This window comes from Schistosoma haematobium, chromosome 2 (assembly GCF_000699445.3).
Source record: "Schistosoma haematobium chromosome 2, whole genome shotgun sequence".
Taxonomy (NCBI): Eukaryota; Metazoa; Platyhelminthes; class Trematoda; order Strigeidida; family Schistosomatidae; genus Schistosoma; species Schistosoma haematobium.
This window is the reverse complement of record NC_067197.1, coordinates 36768074-36784018: the sequence shown is the minus strand read 5'-3', so window position 1 is coordinate 36784018 and position 15945 is coordinate 36768074. Positions and strand designations below refer to the sequence as shown.

The 15945-nt window shown below is 36.4% G+C and overlaps 1 protein-coding gene across 1 annotated transcript; it reads left to right on the top strand.

Annotated features, from left to right (window-relative positions):
* The first annotated feature begins 420 nt into the window (after positions 1 to 420).
* Positions 421 to 14843, top strand: CDC45 (DNA replication initiation factor cdc45). The gene is made up of 14 exons (XM_051215098.1): positions 421 to 520; positions 554 to 613; positions 656 to 748; positions 789 to 883; positions 916 to 1273; positions 3228 to 3542; positions 4877 to 4975; positions 9513 to 9624; positions 10285 to 10337; positions 13146 to 13284; positions 14144 to 14239; positions 14285 to 14400; positions 14435 to 14511; positions 14555 to 14843. Exons 5-14 carry the CDS (start codon positions 1176 to 1178, stop codon positions 14617 to 14619), a joined length of 1170 nt encoding a protein of 389 aa, XP_051068278.1. The 5' UTR covers positions 421 to 520; positions 554 to 613; positions 656 to 748; positions 789 to 883; positions 916 to 1175; the 3' UTR covers positions 14620 to 14843.
* The last annotated feature ends 1102 nt before the right edge of the window (positions 14844 to 15945 follow it).

Sequence of the window (15945 nt, the reverse complement as noted above, 5' to 3'; positions counted from 1 at the left end):
TGAACGAACCTCAGCACAACCGCAAGTCAAATGGCCCAAATTCACGTCCTGTTTCATCTTTCATTTCTATGAGTGAGGTGTTCATGGAGCTCCTTATGTGCCGTGATTTCAAACTTTCTTTAGTATATTGCTTTACGAGAGAGGCATAAAATAATGTGCGTTATCACGAACTAGTCTTCTATAATAGGAGAGGTAGTCAGAGGCTTGGGGTAAGAGGCTATTGGAGCCAAAAATTCCTGCATAACTTCGTTAAACACTGCTCCATTTCTCACTGTTCCCTCATTCCAGTTCCATTTGTTTATAAGAATTTTCTTCCAGGTGTATTGAACTATTACTTGACGAGAGAATAAATAAATTAGTTGGTTTATATTTACTCATCATAAAGACTGTTATAGTTTAATTAGGAACCCAAACGAGAATACAATTTGTTGTTGAAACCGCTCACTATGAACTTGACTGTATACGGATGGTAGTAATACGAGATATAAGGTCAGAGTTTTACGGAGAAGTTGTTGGAAATGTAAGTTGAATTAAAAATCTTCTAGACCTGTAGAGAGTTCTTGTATGTGTTTATCCTGATGTTGATGGTTTATGTACATGGAGGGTTTTGAAGGTATATCCATCCCTTAATTTGATATTATATAATATATATTAGGAACTTTTCAAACACCGAAATGTGCTTTACACGCTTGTGATTGTAAAGGATAAGGGAGATTTAAAGGAGACTTACTCAAAAAATCGTGACTTTGTTGGTTAATAATTACCTGTTTTTTTATTTCAAACCGTAGTTCCAGGTGGCAGTGTTTATAAATTGTGGGGCAAACTTCGATGTTGTTGGTAACTTAGATCCTCAAGAGGAATGCATCTTTTATGTTTGCGACAGGTAAGCGTCGTGCATATTTTCACACCACCTAGCCGCCGTCCGATTCATATTAATAACTTCTACAACCAACGTCAGATTAAACTCTTATGTCTTAATGAAGACACCACGCTAGTGCCGAAATTCGAGGACGTGTTTCGAGAGTTCTCGGTAACTTTTTTCGACAGGCTACATTTTGTAGAGTGATGAGTCAGATGAGGATTCTGAGGAGCAACAGAACAGAAGATTGCAACCAGATGATATCGAAAAAAGAATAGAAAAAAGGAAATGGAATAGAAAAAGACAAGAACTTTTAATGGATTATGAGAGCTTTTCCTACCATAGTGTTGCTTCGTCTGTAGTCATGTTTGACTTAGCCTGGAAGCTCTCCCAGGAAAACAACTGCTTATTATGGTGAGTCACCAGAATACTGATAAAGCACTCTTTGTAAATACTGTTAAGCTTTATGATTTCCATGGAGCTGAACACAAACACCTAATGCTAGATATGGATGATGTTTAGTTCATGTCCTCCTTAACCTTTCTGTATGTTGGAGTCAACCACATTACATATTAAGTTCTGTGGTTAAGATGACAGGAAAAACTTAGTTTTTCAGGAGAAATCTTTCCGTTTATTGACGCAGTTACTGTATGTACTTGCTACAGACCACTACTAAACACGTGTTCAGTCACGACGTCTGGACCTCAGAGCTGTTTTATTGTAACGGATGTATACCGTCGTGTACTTGAAACGCTGGGGTACTTTTAACATGAATTGTGATTCAGTGGTTTGACTACTTGTTTATTGTTATCAGTATGTGGGACCAACTAAATACTTAGTTCCAAGGCTATTGTAAGTATAAGTGTATTTCATCTCTTCCTCCCTGACTAGTGAGTTAGTTATAACCTAGAAATACTTCGGTGTGTGCAAAATACCACAATTCAGTCGGTGATGGGCTTAAACCTCATCTTCTCGATCGGGAATTTAAACATCAAATCAGTTACTTTGATTTTAGCGTCATCAAGTATTGCGACGAATAGCACTAGCAGCTTAGTCTACAAACATGTACATAGTTCCTAGCCCAAACAATGCTTACAATAAAGTCATCTTGATCAATGGATTAAGTCTCAACTTTCAAGTTGGAAGTTCGAAATACTTTACATAATCATCATTGAAGGACCTAAACATACACTTGTCTCATTATGGCTGTTCATGCCTTATAAAAAGTTTTTTGATTCGTCCAACATTGCTTACCAAGTAATTATTACAGTTCTAAATGGCTCATCCGGAATTGCTGTTTACAACGGACCAAGAGTCCCTGTTTTCAGTAGAATAAACCACATAGGTAAAGTTCGAAAATAACTGCACCAGTACCATCAACCCTACGTGTTATTATAACTCCTCAGGTCGCCTATAGTAAGATTTTGTGAATTTTCACAATTCTAGGCTTTTCAGTTTCACACAATAAATAATAACTGGATTTCAGTCAATCTTTCCTGAGGACAGCAAAGACGTTCCTAACAAGTTTAGTAAAAATAGATGTGACTTGGTAATTTAAGCAAAACGTTTATTTAGCCATCTAAATATCATCTATTTTTTAGTAGCCTGCATGATAGTTCATTTCAAACCATGGTATTCCCCAGTAGTTCTGTGCCATGCGAGTATTTATCTTATGCTAATGGATTTCTAATCTCATAGATATATTAACTATCGAACTATACATTTAGGTGATCGTGTTCTAGCGGTAATTATTAATAAGATCTACTTCAAAAGACGAATGCCCCCAAATGCCGTGGTACGGCCGAGAGTGAGGAGAGTCCGCTCTACCTCTCGAAATGCTCTCACATGGTCACGCGTATATATCCACTGCCTTCTCGTGGCGGGGGTGTTGTTTACGAAATTGAGAGGACGAAAAGCGGATGTCCGGCGCCTTAGCCGGGTTGGTGGTCATGGAGAGTCGACCTAGGAGGGTTGAAAAACCCTGATTCCAAACCAATGGTGCACATGGGCTCCAGTATCCTGAAGGAACAAATGGCGTATGAGCCAATCGTTTGTCACCGGCTACCATGCAAAGACAAATAAAGTAACGAATTATTTCCTCAACCTGCTTTTCATCATGGGTCTAGGCTAACGTATATCTTATAATAAGATCGATGTTAACCTAATGTTGCTGTTCTAGATAATCATATATTTAATTTAAAAGTATTTATGAAAATGATGACAATTGATTACCAATGGTTAAAAGATAAAAATGTAGATCAGTGAATGAATTTAAGTTTAATGTTTATGCCTTTGCTTTCAGCTTTATGGTATAGTTTATAAAAAATAATATTTACTTGTCACGAATTTTTCTTACATATTTTTTAAGGTATGCGATAGTAGGTCAAACCTCTCAACTAATCACTCATGCAATAAATCGAGAACATTATATTGACCAACTAGACTATCTTCAAAGCCATATGAGTCGTCTAAGTCATATTGGTCAAATTCATTCTGGAACAAGTACAAGTGATGAAAATAAAGCTAGAATCGAAATTTTATTTGAAGATGAATTAGCTCTATGGCTTTATAGACATTGGAGTTTAAAAGAAGCAATAGAGACCAGTATGGTAACAGCATCCAAATTCAAACTGTTTACTGAAGGAGGACAGCGACGTATGTATGAATTTCTTGTACAGTTGGGGTAAGTAGACTCGGTTATCAAAAAATCACAACTATTTAAAGATTACTTAGGCAAATATTCATGGTAGGTGTTGGGTTTTCAAAGAATGTTTGTAAATTACATCTTAACAGATTTATTGTTTACAGCATACTCACGGTGACTTCTTGAGTGTTATTATTTTTGTGATCACTGGTTCTATATGATAAGAATGCAAGATTATATGGTACCAAATTGTTTTATGTAGTCGACGACATATCCCCTAATCACATTCTCTGTCAAAAGAATGAACAAACCTATGTTATAATGATAATTACTTTGGTTGTTGGGTATGCGTACCTTATAGCATTTAAGAAGTGTGGCTTAAAGTTTGGTATAAGGACCTATATTCAGTCACCGAGTTGTAATCGCTACTTATTCACAGTGTTTACTTACAACTTCTCAGCACCAATGAATGTCGAATAGCTTAGAGTTTCAGTTTCTTAATACTGAAACAAAACTTGTAAATCCACTCGATGTAGTTCAAAACCGAACTTGTACTTGGTAAATGAGTTACACATCATAAATGAACGGCTCTAAATTAGTCTCCTTTGTGAGTCACATGTTTGGGTTGCTCATGCCTCAAAAATCTTAACCTTTTATTAACCTGTTCTGAATACTGATTTGACATCGAATCGTTTATATCGGAAGCTGTCTATGTTAGTTTTGTTTTCCACTTAGATACTTCAGCCTATTAAAGTATAATTTTTCTGCAAACCCTACAGGTTGCTGAAACAAATATTCTAGTGTGAACATAGCTGGTGAAGTCTGTGATTTTTCTTACTAATAAGATACCATATTAGTCGTATTCTGTGTTTGCCACTAATCAGTCTATTGTCAGTTTATCATTAACTGCAGATGATTTTCCTTTTCATTGTGGAGTGATCAGAACTCTTCAGAGGCTATTTTTGGTTAGAGTTTCACTGACATTTACTGTTTGCGTAACGGGTTTTGACTAAACTTATTCCATTTGTATTCAATAGGCTTAGCGGAGATTAATGTATAGAAACATGGTTTTGACCTTCGATTTTTTACGAAATTCCATTAGTCTCAGTTGTGGTTGATAATGCAATTAGTCAGTTATTATATGTACATGTAGTTGGGAGGGACTACTTGATACTTTTCCCCCATCATTTCATTCGTTGAAAGGCACATGTTTCATAATTTTTGGTATTAGCTTATGAATGTTAGTGCTAATTTCCAACTTATTTTTTTAATAATTATTATCTAGGGTCGAGTTTAGTTAAGGAATTTCCGTAGAAACTTGACGCTCATTTTAACTGGGATGATTGAGCTAACTCTTAATAACTTCTTTTTAGATTGCCGCGACGTGAATGTGCACAGTTATATTCTTCTATGAATAGTAGTTTGCGTGACAGTTTAAACGCACAATTTTTACAATATGGTGAAAAATATGGGTGAGCTATCTTTTGTTATTTTCTATTTCTTTCCACTTCCTTTAGTGTCTTAGTTGTTTCAAGAAGTAGATGTTGTTCTTCAGCTTTATTAGGTATCAATACGAGACTGTTTTGGGTATTTGAAATGTGTTCGGTAATTTATTCAACTACATATAGCTATGTTTTATTTGTTGCTCAAGTAACTTACAAACGGTAAGAGTATGTATATTGTTATTTCATTTTTTGACGAGTCTATACTTGTTTATCGAAAATATAAATAACTTTTCTTTGGCTTTCATGTTTAAATACCACTGATTAAGTGAGATTAACAATAATGCTCTAGAATTCAGTGTTTTGTAGGATAACCTGTTCATAATATTTAACTGGACTCAGAGGTGTATTTCCTGTTTACAGGATATATATGTTACTTACTTACGCCTGTTACTCCCAATGGAGCATAGGCCGCTGACCAGCATTCTCCAACCCACTCTGTCCTGGGCCTTCTTTTCTAGTTCCATCCAATTCTTGTTCATTTTTCTCATGTCTATCTCCATTTCTCGGCGTAATGTGTTCTTTGGTCTTCCTCTTTTCCTTTGACCTTCAGGATTCCATGTGAGGGCTTGTCTTGTGACGCAGTTCGGTGCTTTCCTCAATGTGTGTCCTATCCACTTCCAGCGCTTCTTCCTGATTTCTTCCTCCGCTGGGATCTGGTTTGTTCTCTCCCACAGTACGTTGTTGCTGATTGTGTCTGGCCAATGGATCTGAAGTATTTGCGTAGATAACTGTTAATAAACACTTGCATCTTCTGGATGATGGCTTTCGTAGTTCTCCAGGTTTCCGCTCCATACAGTAGAACTGTCTTGACATTTGTATTGAAAATTCTGACCTTGGTATTGGTTGACAGTTGCTTTGAGTTCCAGATGTTCTTCAGTTGTAAATATGCTGCTCTTGATTTGCCGATCCGCGCCTTCACATCTGCATCAGATCCGCCCTGTTCATCAATGATGCTGCCCAAATACGTAAAGGTTTTTACATCTTCCAAATCTTCTCCGTCAATTGTGATTAGATTGGTGCATTCTGTGTTGTATCGGAGAATCCTGCTTTTCCCTTTGTGTATAGTGAGACCTATTGCTGCTGAGGCTGCTGCCACACTGTTCGTCTTCTCCTGCATCTGTTGTTGCGTTTGGGATAGAAGGGCCAGATCATCTGCGAAGTCTAGATCATCCAACTGCATCTTAGATGTCCATTGTATCCCGCGCTTCCCTTCAGACGTTGACGTCTTCATGATCCAGTCGATCACCAGGAGAAAGAGAAAGGGTGAGAGTAAGCAACCTTGCCTGACACCGGTCTTTATTTCGAACGAGTTTGTCAACTGTCCTCCATGCACGATTTGGCAGTTTAATCCATCATATGAATTCTGTATGATATTGACTATCTTCTGAGGCACGCGGTAGTGTCGAAGAAGTTTCCATAGTGTTGTTCTGTCCACGCTATCAAATGCCTTTTCGTAGTCAATGAAGTTGATGTAGAGTGATGAATTCCACTCAATTGATTGTTCCACAATGATCCGTAGAGTTGCGATTTGGTCTGTACACGATCTATCCTTACGGAATCCTACCTGTTGGTCACGAAGTTGGGCGTCTACGCAGTCCTTCATCCTGTTTAACAATACCCTGTTGAAGACTTTTCCCAGTATTGAGAGAAGAGTGATGCCCCTGTAGTTATCACACTTGCTGAGATCGCCTTTCTTCGGTATTTTGATCAGGAGTCCTTCTCTCCAGTCTTTTGGTACGTGTTCCTCATCCCAAATCTTGCTGAAGAGAATGTGGAGTATCCTTGCAGTTACCGCTACGTCTGCTTTTAGTGCCTCTGCTGGAATGTTGTCTGATCCTGCTGCTTTGACACTCTTGATTTGTCTGATGGCCATGCTGATTTCTTCAATTGTTGGTGGGCCAACATCGATTGGGAGGTTCGTGGGTGCTGCTTGGATGTTGGGTGGGTTCAGTGGGGCTGGTCGATTCAAGAGTTCTTTGAAGTGTTCTATCCACCTGTTTCGTTTCTCTTCAATGTTGGTGATTACCTCGCCTTCCTTGCTTTTCACTGGTCGTTCTGGTTTGCGGCGATTTCTAGAGAGTTTCTTTGTCGTGTCATACAATTGTCTCATGTTTCCTTCTATTGCAGCCTTTTCCGCCGCCGTTGCTAAATCTTCCACATATTTACGTTTGTCAGTTCTGATGCTCCTCTTCACTTGTTTGTTTACTACTGTGTATTCAGCCTGTGCCTTGGCTTTTTCTGTTCTTGTTCGGCTGGTATTGATTGCTGCCTTCTTGTTCCTTCTTTCTTGAATCTTATCCAGTGTATCAACAGTGATCCATTCCTTGTGATGGTTCTTCTTGTGACCCAGGACCTCATGACATGTTGAAGTGATTGCTTCGTTGATCCCCTTCCAGTTGCTCTCCACAGTAGTTCCTTCTCCATTGAGTAGATCATGAAAGGCCTGGAACTTGTTGCTGAGGACTATCTTGAATTTGTTGAGTTTGTTAGTATCCTGAAGAAAGGCCGTATTGAACTTTTGTGATATTGTCCGCCCCGTTGTCCAGTGTTTCTTGAGTTTCAATTTCATCTTGGCGACCAGCAAGTGATGATCTGATGCTATATCAGCTCCTCTCTTGGTTCTCACGTCCTCTATAGTCCTCCTGAACGTTTTGTTGATGCAAATATGGTCGATTTGGTTTTGTGTAGAGTGATCCGGTGAAGTCCATGTGGTTTTGTGTATGCGTTTATGTGGGAATATGGTGCCGCCTATGACCAGCTTATTGAAGGCACATAGGTTTGCAAATCTCTCACCATTTTCGTTTCTTTCTCCCAGTCCGTGTCGTCCCATGATGTCTTCATATCCAGTGTTGTCCGTTCCAACCTTGGCGTTGAAATCTCCCATCAGAATGGTCAGGTCCTTTGTTGAGCACTTCTCGACTATTGACTGCAGCCTATTGTAGAATTGATCTTTAGCGTCTTCATTGTAGTCGTTGGTAGGCGCATAGCATTGGATGATGTTCATTGAAATGCCCTCTTTCTTTGTTTTAAACGAGGCTTTGATGATCCTTGGTCCATGAGATTCCCATCCTATAAGTGCATTTTGCGCTTGTTTGGACAGCATCAATGCAACTCCTTGTGTATGTGGTGCATTTTCTTCTTCATGGCCGGAGTACAACAGGAGCTCTCCTGTAGTTAGTCGTTGTTGTCCAACTTGTGTCCAATGTGTTTCACTGATCCCAAGTACCTCTAGGTTGTATCTTCTCATTTCTGCAGCAATTTGGAAGACTCTCCCGGTGTCCCACATTGTACGAACATTCCATGTACCTAAATAAATGGTCGCTCTGGTTGTCAGAAGGGGCATCGGCCTCGTAACTTCCGAAGGGATTCGGCTTTCATCACGAGGCGTCATAATTCTTCTAGATGAAGATCTTCTGACTCCCAGGGCAGAGTTTAAAAGATTTGAATAATTTTTTCTGGTTAGCGTTTTTTTAGCGAGTTAGTTTTCTACGGGATGGGGACTCTAACCTCATGCCCAACCCTCCTCCTTTATCCGGGCTTGGGACCGGCAGTAGCCCCCGGAGGGACTCCAGGCGGAGTTAGGATATATATATATATATATATATATATATGATCTTGGGTTCCAAGGTACTTGTTCATGCCTTACTTTCATTCCTTCCATTTTAAACTGAGTTCTCTAATGTTCTTTTTTTTTTCACTACTATCGCTTCTACTATTATCTGTACTTCATTGCTAGTCATCCCGTTACTTTCATCCCACTATGCTAATGCGACATGACGACTTGGGATGACACACATTTGTGCTACCCTTTACATCGATGTTCACTGACTGACTGATATTTAATAGATAAATTTGTATATGTTTACTAATTTCCGTGTCATTATCATCAGTTACTTGAAGTTATATAAGGTCTATTTTCATCATCCTATCAAGATGACAAAAATGTATCCAAAGCTGTTTTTGCTCAACTTATCAAGCTGAAACTTTAAATTTATTATGCATGGTCATTAACTCGTTACCATGGTATATGATTTTAGATTTACCCAACGAACATGAACATCGTTATTTAAATTGGCGTTTTCCTAGTTTTCCGTTCTTTCATCTTTCCATTATTATTTAATCTGATATTTACTAAGTCTTATCGTATTTGGATTCATCTTCGATTTAATTTTGTACGAAGACTGGGCTGTTAGTTTAAGTTGGAAAACTTATTCCGTATGTTTCACTTCTAAGAACTAGCTTGCATATTCAGCTTGTATTAATATTGCGGTCCTTGTCTATAAGCGCACATTCACAAGATAATTTACTTGTTGATATTCTACACTTAATTAATCATCTATTCATCACTTGTGCAAACTGATGAAAAAGGATTATTGCACAACTTAAATTTCCAGCTGATTGAATTGTAACCACAATGTCCCTTTTTGTAGTTTAATGAAATTTTAATAACATTACCTATCTGCCTAATTATTTTTACATACATGTTATTATATTTTTTCCGTAGTCTTTCACGAACTGATCTGTTTTTACCATCTTTCATTGTTCATTTGGGATATCGAACACCTATGTCGGCAGTCGATGCTGTTTTCCTAACTATATCCGCTTTAGAGTGCTATGTAAGTTCTATAATAAAATACTAATGAAGAGATTTATAATATTTTTATCCTCAGATTTATTGTTGGCAGGAAAACTTCCGAGTATTATTGTTATCATGGAAAGCTTGGTTAAACTGTACATTTTCTCTTGCAATAAAACTGTATGGTTTTTAAAAAAAGATATTCCTAAACAAATTTAATATGAATGTATGTTAAATATGTATGTACCATATGTATATTGTCATCATGACAATATTAATCAGTAACTTCATGCATTTAAATATGTTCTCCTGTAAATTATCTATCGAACAAATGTTAATGGTAGAACTTGTTGGAACTGGGTTCAGTAGTGTTATATTTTTCTTTGAGAATCGAGGGACTAAGGGAATAAGCGGCTAGTCAGTTGTACATTTCGAATTAATTTAAGATCGTTAAATCAATCATTGCGATTTTTAACTTTGCTTAGGCCATCTGATTATCGTTAAGGTGCCATTAAGTTGTTATACTAATATACCATAACTGGTTTAATCTCTTACTGGCCGGTAAGTACTAATTAACCTTTTGTTCCATTCGATGGATTGTTTAACTGATTTAAAGAGTTTGATACTCCAGTCGATTTTATGTGCTAATTATCGATTCATTAACTTTGTACTTATAATTTTTATACTTTTACTCCTTCAGAATAGCGGTAATCCGGTGGAAAACTTTCAAACGGCATTGGACACAGTAGCTTGGTAAGTTTTGCTTCAAAATTCGTACTTTCCTATGGTGCCATTTTCTTACGCAGATTTTCACTAGTTAAAAGTTTATTTCAAAATCAGCTAATTGCATTAACTATCTTTGGTTTGATTTATTTATTTATTTCAAGTAACTAAGATGAATCACCTCTCGTTTAAAATGGCCATTGTGAATATAAGTCTGGATACTAGTCCATAGTCTTGTATGGAAGCTGAAAGTATAAAAAGCTTTATACTTGGTGGTTGTTATCTTCTTATTGCCTGTCTAGGTCACAGTAGCTCAGATGTATTCACTCTTGACATCATTTTAAGTTATGCACTTTAATATTATTTCATACTTTTATTGCTCGAATAGTATGCTCCAATGTCTTTCTCACTATCATATACTCTATAATTTTGACACTTGCTACTAGTTATATATTTATAGATAATAAATTCTATTAGTTTGATCTTAATTTGTAAAACATAAATAAAGATTTAGAGCTACTCAACCACGTTTTTTACAATTCTTCTTAAAAGGTTTCTTACTTTAAATCCATCGCTTACTGATTATTATTATTATTATTATTATTATTATTATTATTATTAATGGCTTTATTCAATATTATATTTTGGTACAATATAGAATTCTCAGCACAGGGTATTTCAACAAGTTTCTTACACAGAAAACAGAAACAAAGACAAAGAAAAAAAATTTTAAATACCCTGTGCTGATATGGTGTCCAATAATAATGTCTTAATTTGTTAGAAAGTAGTTGATCTGGAAACTGATTTCTTCGAGTCGCCTTCAACAGTTAGTCGTGTTTATTTTGTGTTGGTATTTTGCATACAAGCCAGTAGTCTTATTTTTAATATTAAATTATCCTGAAGCCTACGTCAATAAATCGGTTTTGTGAACGATCATCATTCAGTCACATCATATCACTGCTTATCGTGTGTCGATCAACATTCTTCTCTATCATTTCTTACAATTGAATAATCGTTTCATCAAATCACGGAATCTCCCTCCATAACAATTACATGTACCTGTTTATTCTTATTTTCTAACTTTTTATTTTATTGAAAAACGGTACTCCCTAACTCAATGCTTTCGATGGATAAAAGCGTTGAATGTACTTTTGTCAAGCGAAAATGTGCAGTAAATGGACTAATCATTATTGCATCTTATTAGTTAATTTTGATCAGTTTCATTTAAACTGTGTATTGTTAACTACGTATTAAATTCAATTATGAGCAAAGATGGGTGGTCGGTAGCACTAGTATTCGGGACGCGCGTTTCGCCATCTTCGAGACATCAGTTGGAAGATTCGAACAACTAATACAAGATGAACTAAGTTTCTTCCCATTGCACGAGCTAGTGGTTATCTAGACTCAATAGCTAAGTGGGTAGTGCGATGGTGCTTGAAGCGTACGGCACTTGGTTGGAGTCCCGGAGTGAACATCAACTCTGAGATTCAGGCACAATCTTAAACAGAACGAGACGCGCGGCCTGGATCCCATCACCTATCTCTGGTCATAATGCTTGTGACTTCAGTTAATATTGGGGCAATTCGCACAGGATAGATATATGTTAGTAAGAAACTGGTCGATTGCAAGTACAAACGTTAGAGGGGAGATTCAAACAACCCATACAAGATAAATTGATCCAATTATGCTTTAAATTGTGACTATTTAAAGTTAAATTGTTAATAACAATCTGTTCTTACTAGAATAAGTATGATGGCTGTAAAATGTAGTGCCTCAATTACTTAAACAGATATTTTGAATAGGGAATTCTTGGTATGCTTTTTTAACATTTGTCAGTCCTATTATTTTGTACATGTTTTAAAAATCATAGTAATTTGGATACACAAGCTTGTTTGAAATAATTCCGGTGGTTGAAATTTACATAACTTCAATGTTTCTAACCGTTAACTACCTGTTTGAGCTTTTTCAGAGATTTTGATTATTTCCATGGATAAGCTTGGATCGGATCGCTGAGTGGAATGTTGGTATCATTTAAACTTCAATTGCTGATACGTTTTTCAAAAAATTTCTACTTCTGATCTCTAGTGTGTACTCGGTGTATAAGTTTTGGCGAATGTTCATTCATCTTAAATCAAATAAAATTTATAATTCGACAACCTCAGTATTCAGCAATTAAGACGAAAGCAAAAAGATTTCAACAATCTTTTATTGAATAGTGAAGTCACATCTATCTCAATGTTTCAACCACATCTAATCTAACTGACATGTCAACTATTGAAATAAAACACTATTGTACGCAAAGTTTTTCCGCAAACATCTGAATAAATTCGATTCTACAGTGTTACTATGATGCTAATAAAATATATACAATAACAGTATATATCTTCACTACCGATGTGTACTTTAATCTTTTGATTGAGATCATGAACCGATTGATGTTAGACCACCGTTGAAAACCTGGAAGCACTGGACGGCACCATTGGATGCCGGCTCAGTGGTCCAGTAGGTTGAGCGTTCGCGCGCGAGACTGAAGGCCGTGGGTTCAAATCACGCGAGTGGGATCGTGGACGCGCACTGTTGAGGAGTCCAACAAGAGGACGAAACGGTCGTCCAGTGCTTCCAGGTCTCCAACGGTGGTCTAACATCAATCGGTTCATGATCTCAATCAAAAACTTAATAATCTTCACAACCCCTATATTCGTACTTTAATCGTCTGATTGAAACTCATCTATTTGCTAGGGGACTATTCTGATCTCATCATCTGTAATGCCCACAAGTAAAAGTTGTGCTAAATGCAGGATGTCATATATATATATATAGTTTTTTTCCACATTTCAGTTGGAATTCACCTTCATTAGATCAAGAGATTAAACAAACAGAAATCCATCTTCAGAGTTTAGCTAACCAAGTTCGTAATCTTTTAGATACAGATGATGTGGTCGCGTTTGGTCCATTTTTATATGTATATATTAGAAAAGTGAGGTTAAAAAATATTTTGATTTATTCACTTTTTAACTTTAAATTCATTACTTATTCATAGTGAGGAAAATTTGACTGGCTGTTCACTGATTTTCATACAACGTTAAACTCCCGTTAGTTTGGTTTCTTGTGTTGTATCGTTCAGTTGTTCAAACAATACCTTATTCAATAGGTTACAGGTCTATATTTTGCACAACGTAATTCGTTTACCAATTAAAGATTTATGTGCTCAAATTAGAGTCACACTATGTGTGAGCGCTTCCATACCAAAACAAATGAGGAGTAACTCAAACCATCGATTTAGTGATTAGAAGACGAACTGACTAAACACTTAACCACCACTTCATAAAACGTGTAGGATTCACAGACTAGTACATACATTTAAAGGCTGTTTGTAAGATTTAGTCACAACTGAACACATTTTCAAACCCAACATTCTATCCTTTTAATCCTTTGAAGTCTCCCGAATAAAGCGGTGTATAACTTCATACAGTAGAAAATCATTAAAAATTTTCACGCTTCATAAATACCAGAGGAAAAAGTCAACTGACAAAACAAATTAGTTTAAAGTGGTTTCGATTAAAAAAACTTAACAGCGGGAAAATTTGTTTGATGTAATCTGCAGTAAGCGTCAACATCTACTCAATCGTAACTGGTTTTCATTTTGGTATATCAATTAGGAAGCGTTATAGACAAGTTTCATCTTGTGTCTTTGACTCAATAAAATCCCCAAGTTTATGAAGTACACAAATTCTTTTTGCGTCTAAAGTTTACTCGGCATCTCTTTAACCTAGTTTGAACAATGTCTACGTATTTCCCATCAAACTATATATTATATTTATATATAACTTTTTTAGAGTTCTTTGGTAACACATGCACTGAGGAATAGTCAGTCTTTAGCGATTTTATCAAAATACATTCTTATGGCAAAGTCATCAATGAGGGCTAAATTGGTAAGTCTGTTAATCTAGAAATATTCTGAATGTTTTTTTATGAAGGGTCATGGTAGAAGAGTAGTTCAAATGCCTTTAATCGTGTGTGTAGATAGCAAATCAGATGATAATTATATTTCACTCTTGGGAATTCCACCAATTCATGGAGACGATGACCGGAAGTAAGTCGTCTTATTCTTTACTGGCGTTTGTCAGTTTATTTGGTCAAGCTTTTGAAGCTGCTATAAATCGCACTAAAGCACGTGCTGAGTTCAAATATTTCAGTACAAATTGTAAGTTTATGCAATCAGATTTTGTGTTATAAATTCTTTTTAGGTATTGAACTTCATAGAGAAGATATGCTAAAACTATTTGAAGCACTGTCATCTCTGCTTACTTAGTTTTTCTTCTATTCTCTCACTAGGAATCCTTCTTTTCTACCATTGTGTCTTATATAGATATAGTTTAACAATGGAAGTTGATCATCTAATTTATATGTTAATCTTTATTTTAAAACACTTATTTTTGTATGTTTCTCACTTTTCTTTTTTTTGTCGGGTTGTACATACATGTGCATTGCTTACAACGTTCTATATAATGATTATAGAGTACTTATTTAATCCCATCGTTTGTTTTTATAATTGCGCACACGCGTTATGTAGCATCTCCCGAACAGCGAAAGGGAAAAGTTTACCATACGATATGCATAAGCTTAGAGTAGCGAGAGCAAACGATTGGGGTACTTTCTGTTAAAAAAAGATTTAAGTTAGTACGATAAAAGATCACGTACGCCAATCGGGAAAGGTTTTAGCAAAATTTTGTGCAAGGCACTGTCAATGGCCTGACCTAAATCGAAATATAGAATCATCACTGGTTAACGTATCTTCTGTGTGTTACTTCGATGTGTCTGCTTTATGTTTACCATTGCATAATCCCGTTCTGAATTTAAGGGAAATAAACAATGCTCTCCATACAGATGGAAAGTACATGTATAAGTTAAACCTAAGGAATTATCTACCCCCATATCACGGATGATGGGGTAGTACCGTTAGGTTCGTCTTCATTCGACTTCCAGGGCATTAATAGCCTACTTGATGTTATTGGATATGAAATTAATTGTGAATAGATGTTTAAATGTCAGCGTTGAAAATGCATTAGCAGATGCTTCGGTTCCTGTAATGTAGCATCGTAGTCGAACTGTTCACAAATAGTATCAGGGTTGTCTACAATCTTGTCCTTAATTGTTAAGAATGTGATCACATTAAGAGTTAAAAGTCTCAAGCAGTATTTAAATAGCCAACTTATTGGTAGGTCTGGTATCTTGCTATCTAGGGCTTTATTCTCCATAGTCCAAAGATATTTTCATCGAGAGGAATCATTTCAGCTAATTAAGTTATTCATGACGTGACGTACGCACAAATCATATTGCTTGTTCTATGGGTGCTTCGGATTTTTCAACTTCCCTTTGAAAGTTTAATTAGTACTCTGGTTCTTATTAGTGTTTCAAATGACATATTTGACGTCTGGAGCACTACAGTCAATGGAGAACTTCAAGTTGTGATATAAATCAAAAGGCGCAATACTTATTCTATATTTATTGAAGTACGACTCTTATAGTAGGCAACGAATATGTGTTTCAGTGCGCTTTCCTATCTCTTGGTTAAACTTCCCACTCTAGCACTGTCACAGCTTTAGGATCTGATAGTATAGTGGTTGAAAAATGAAAT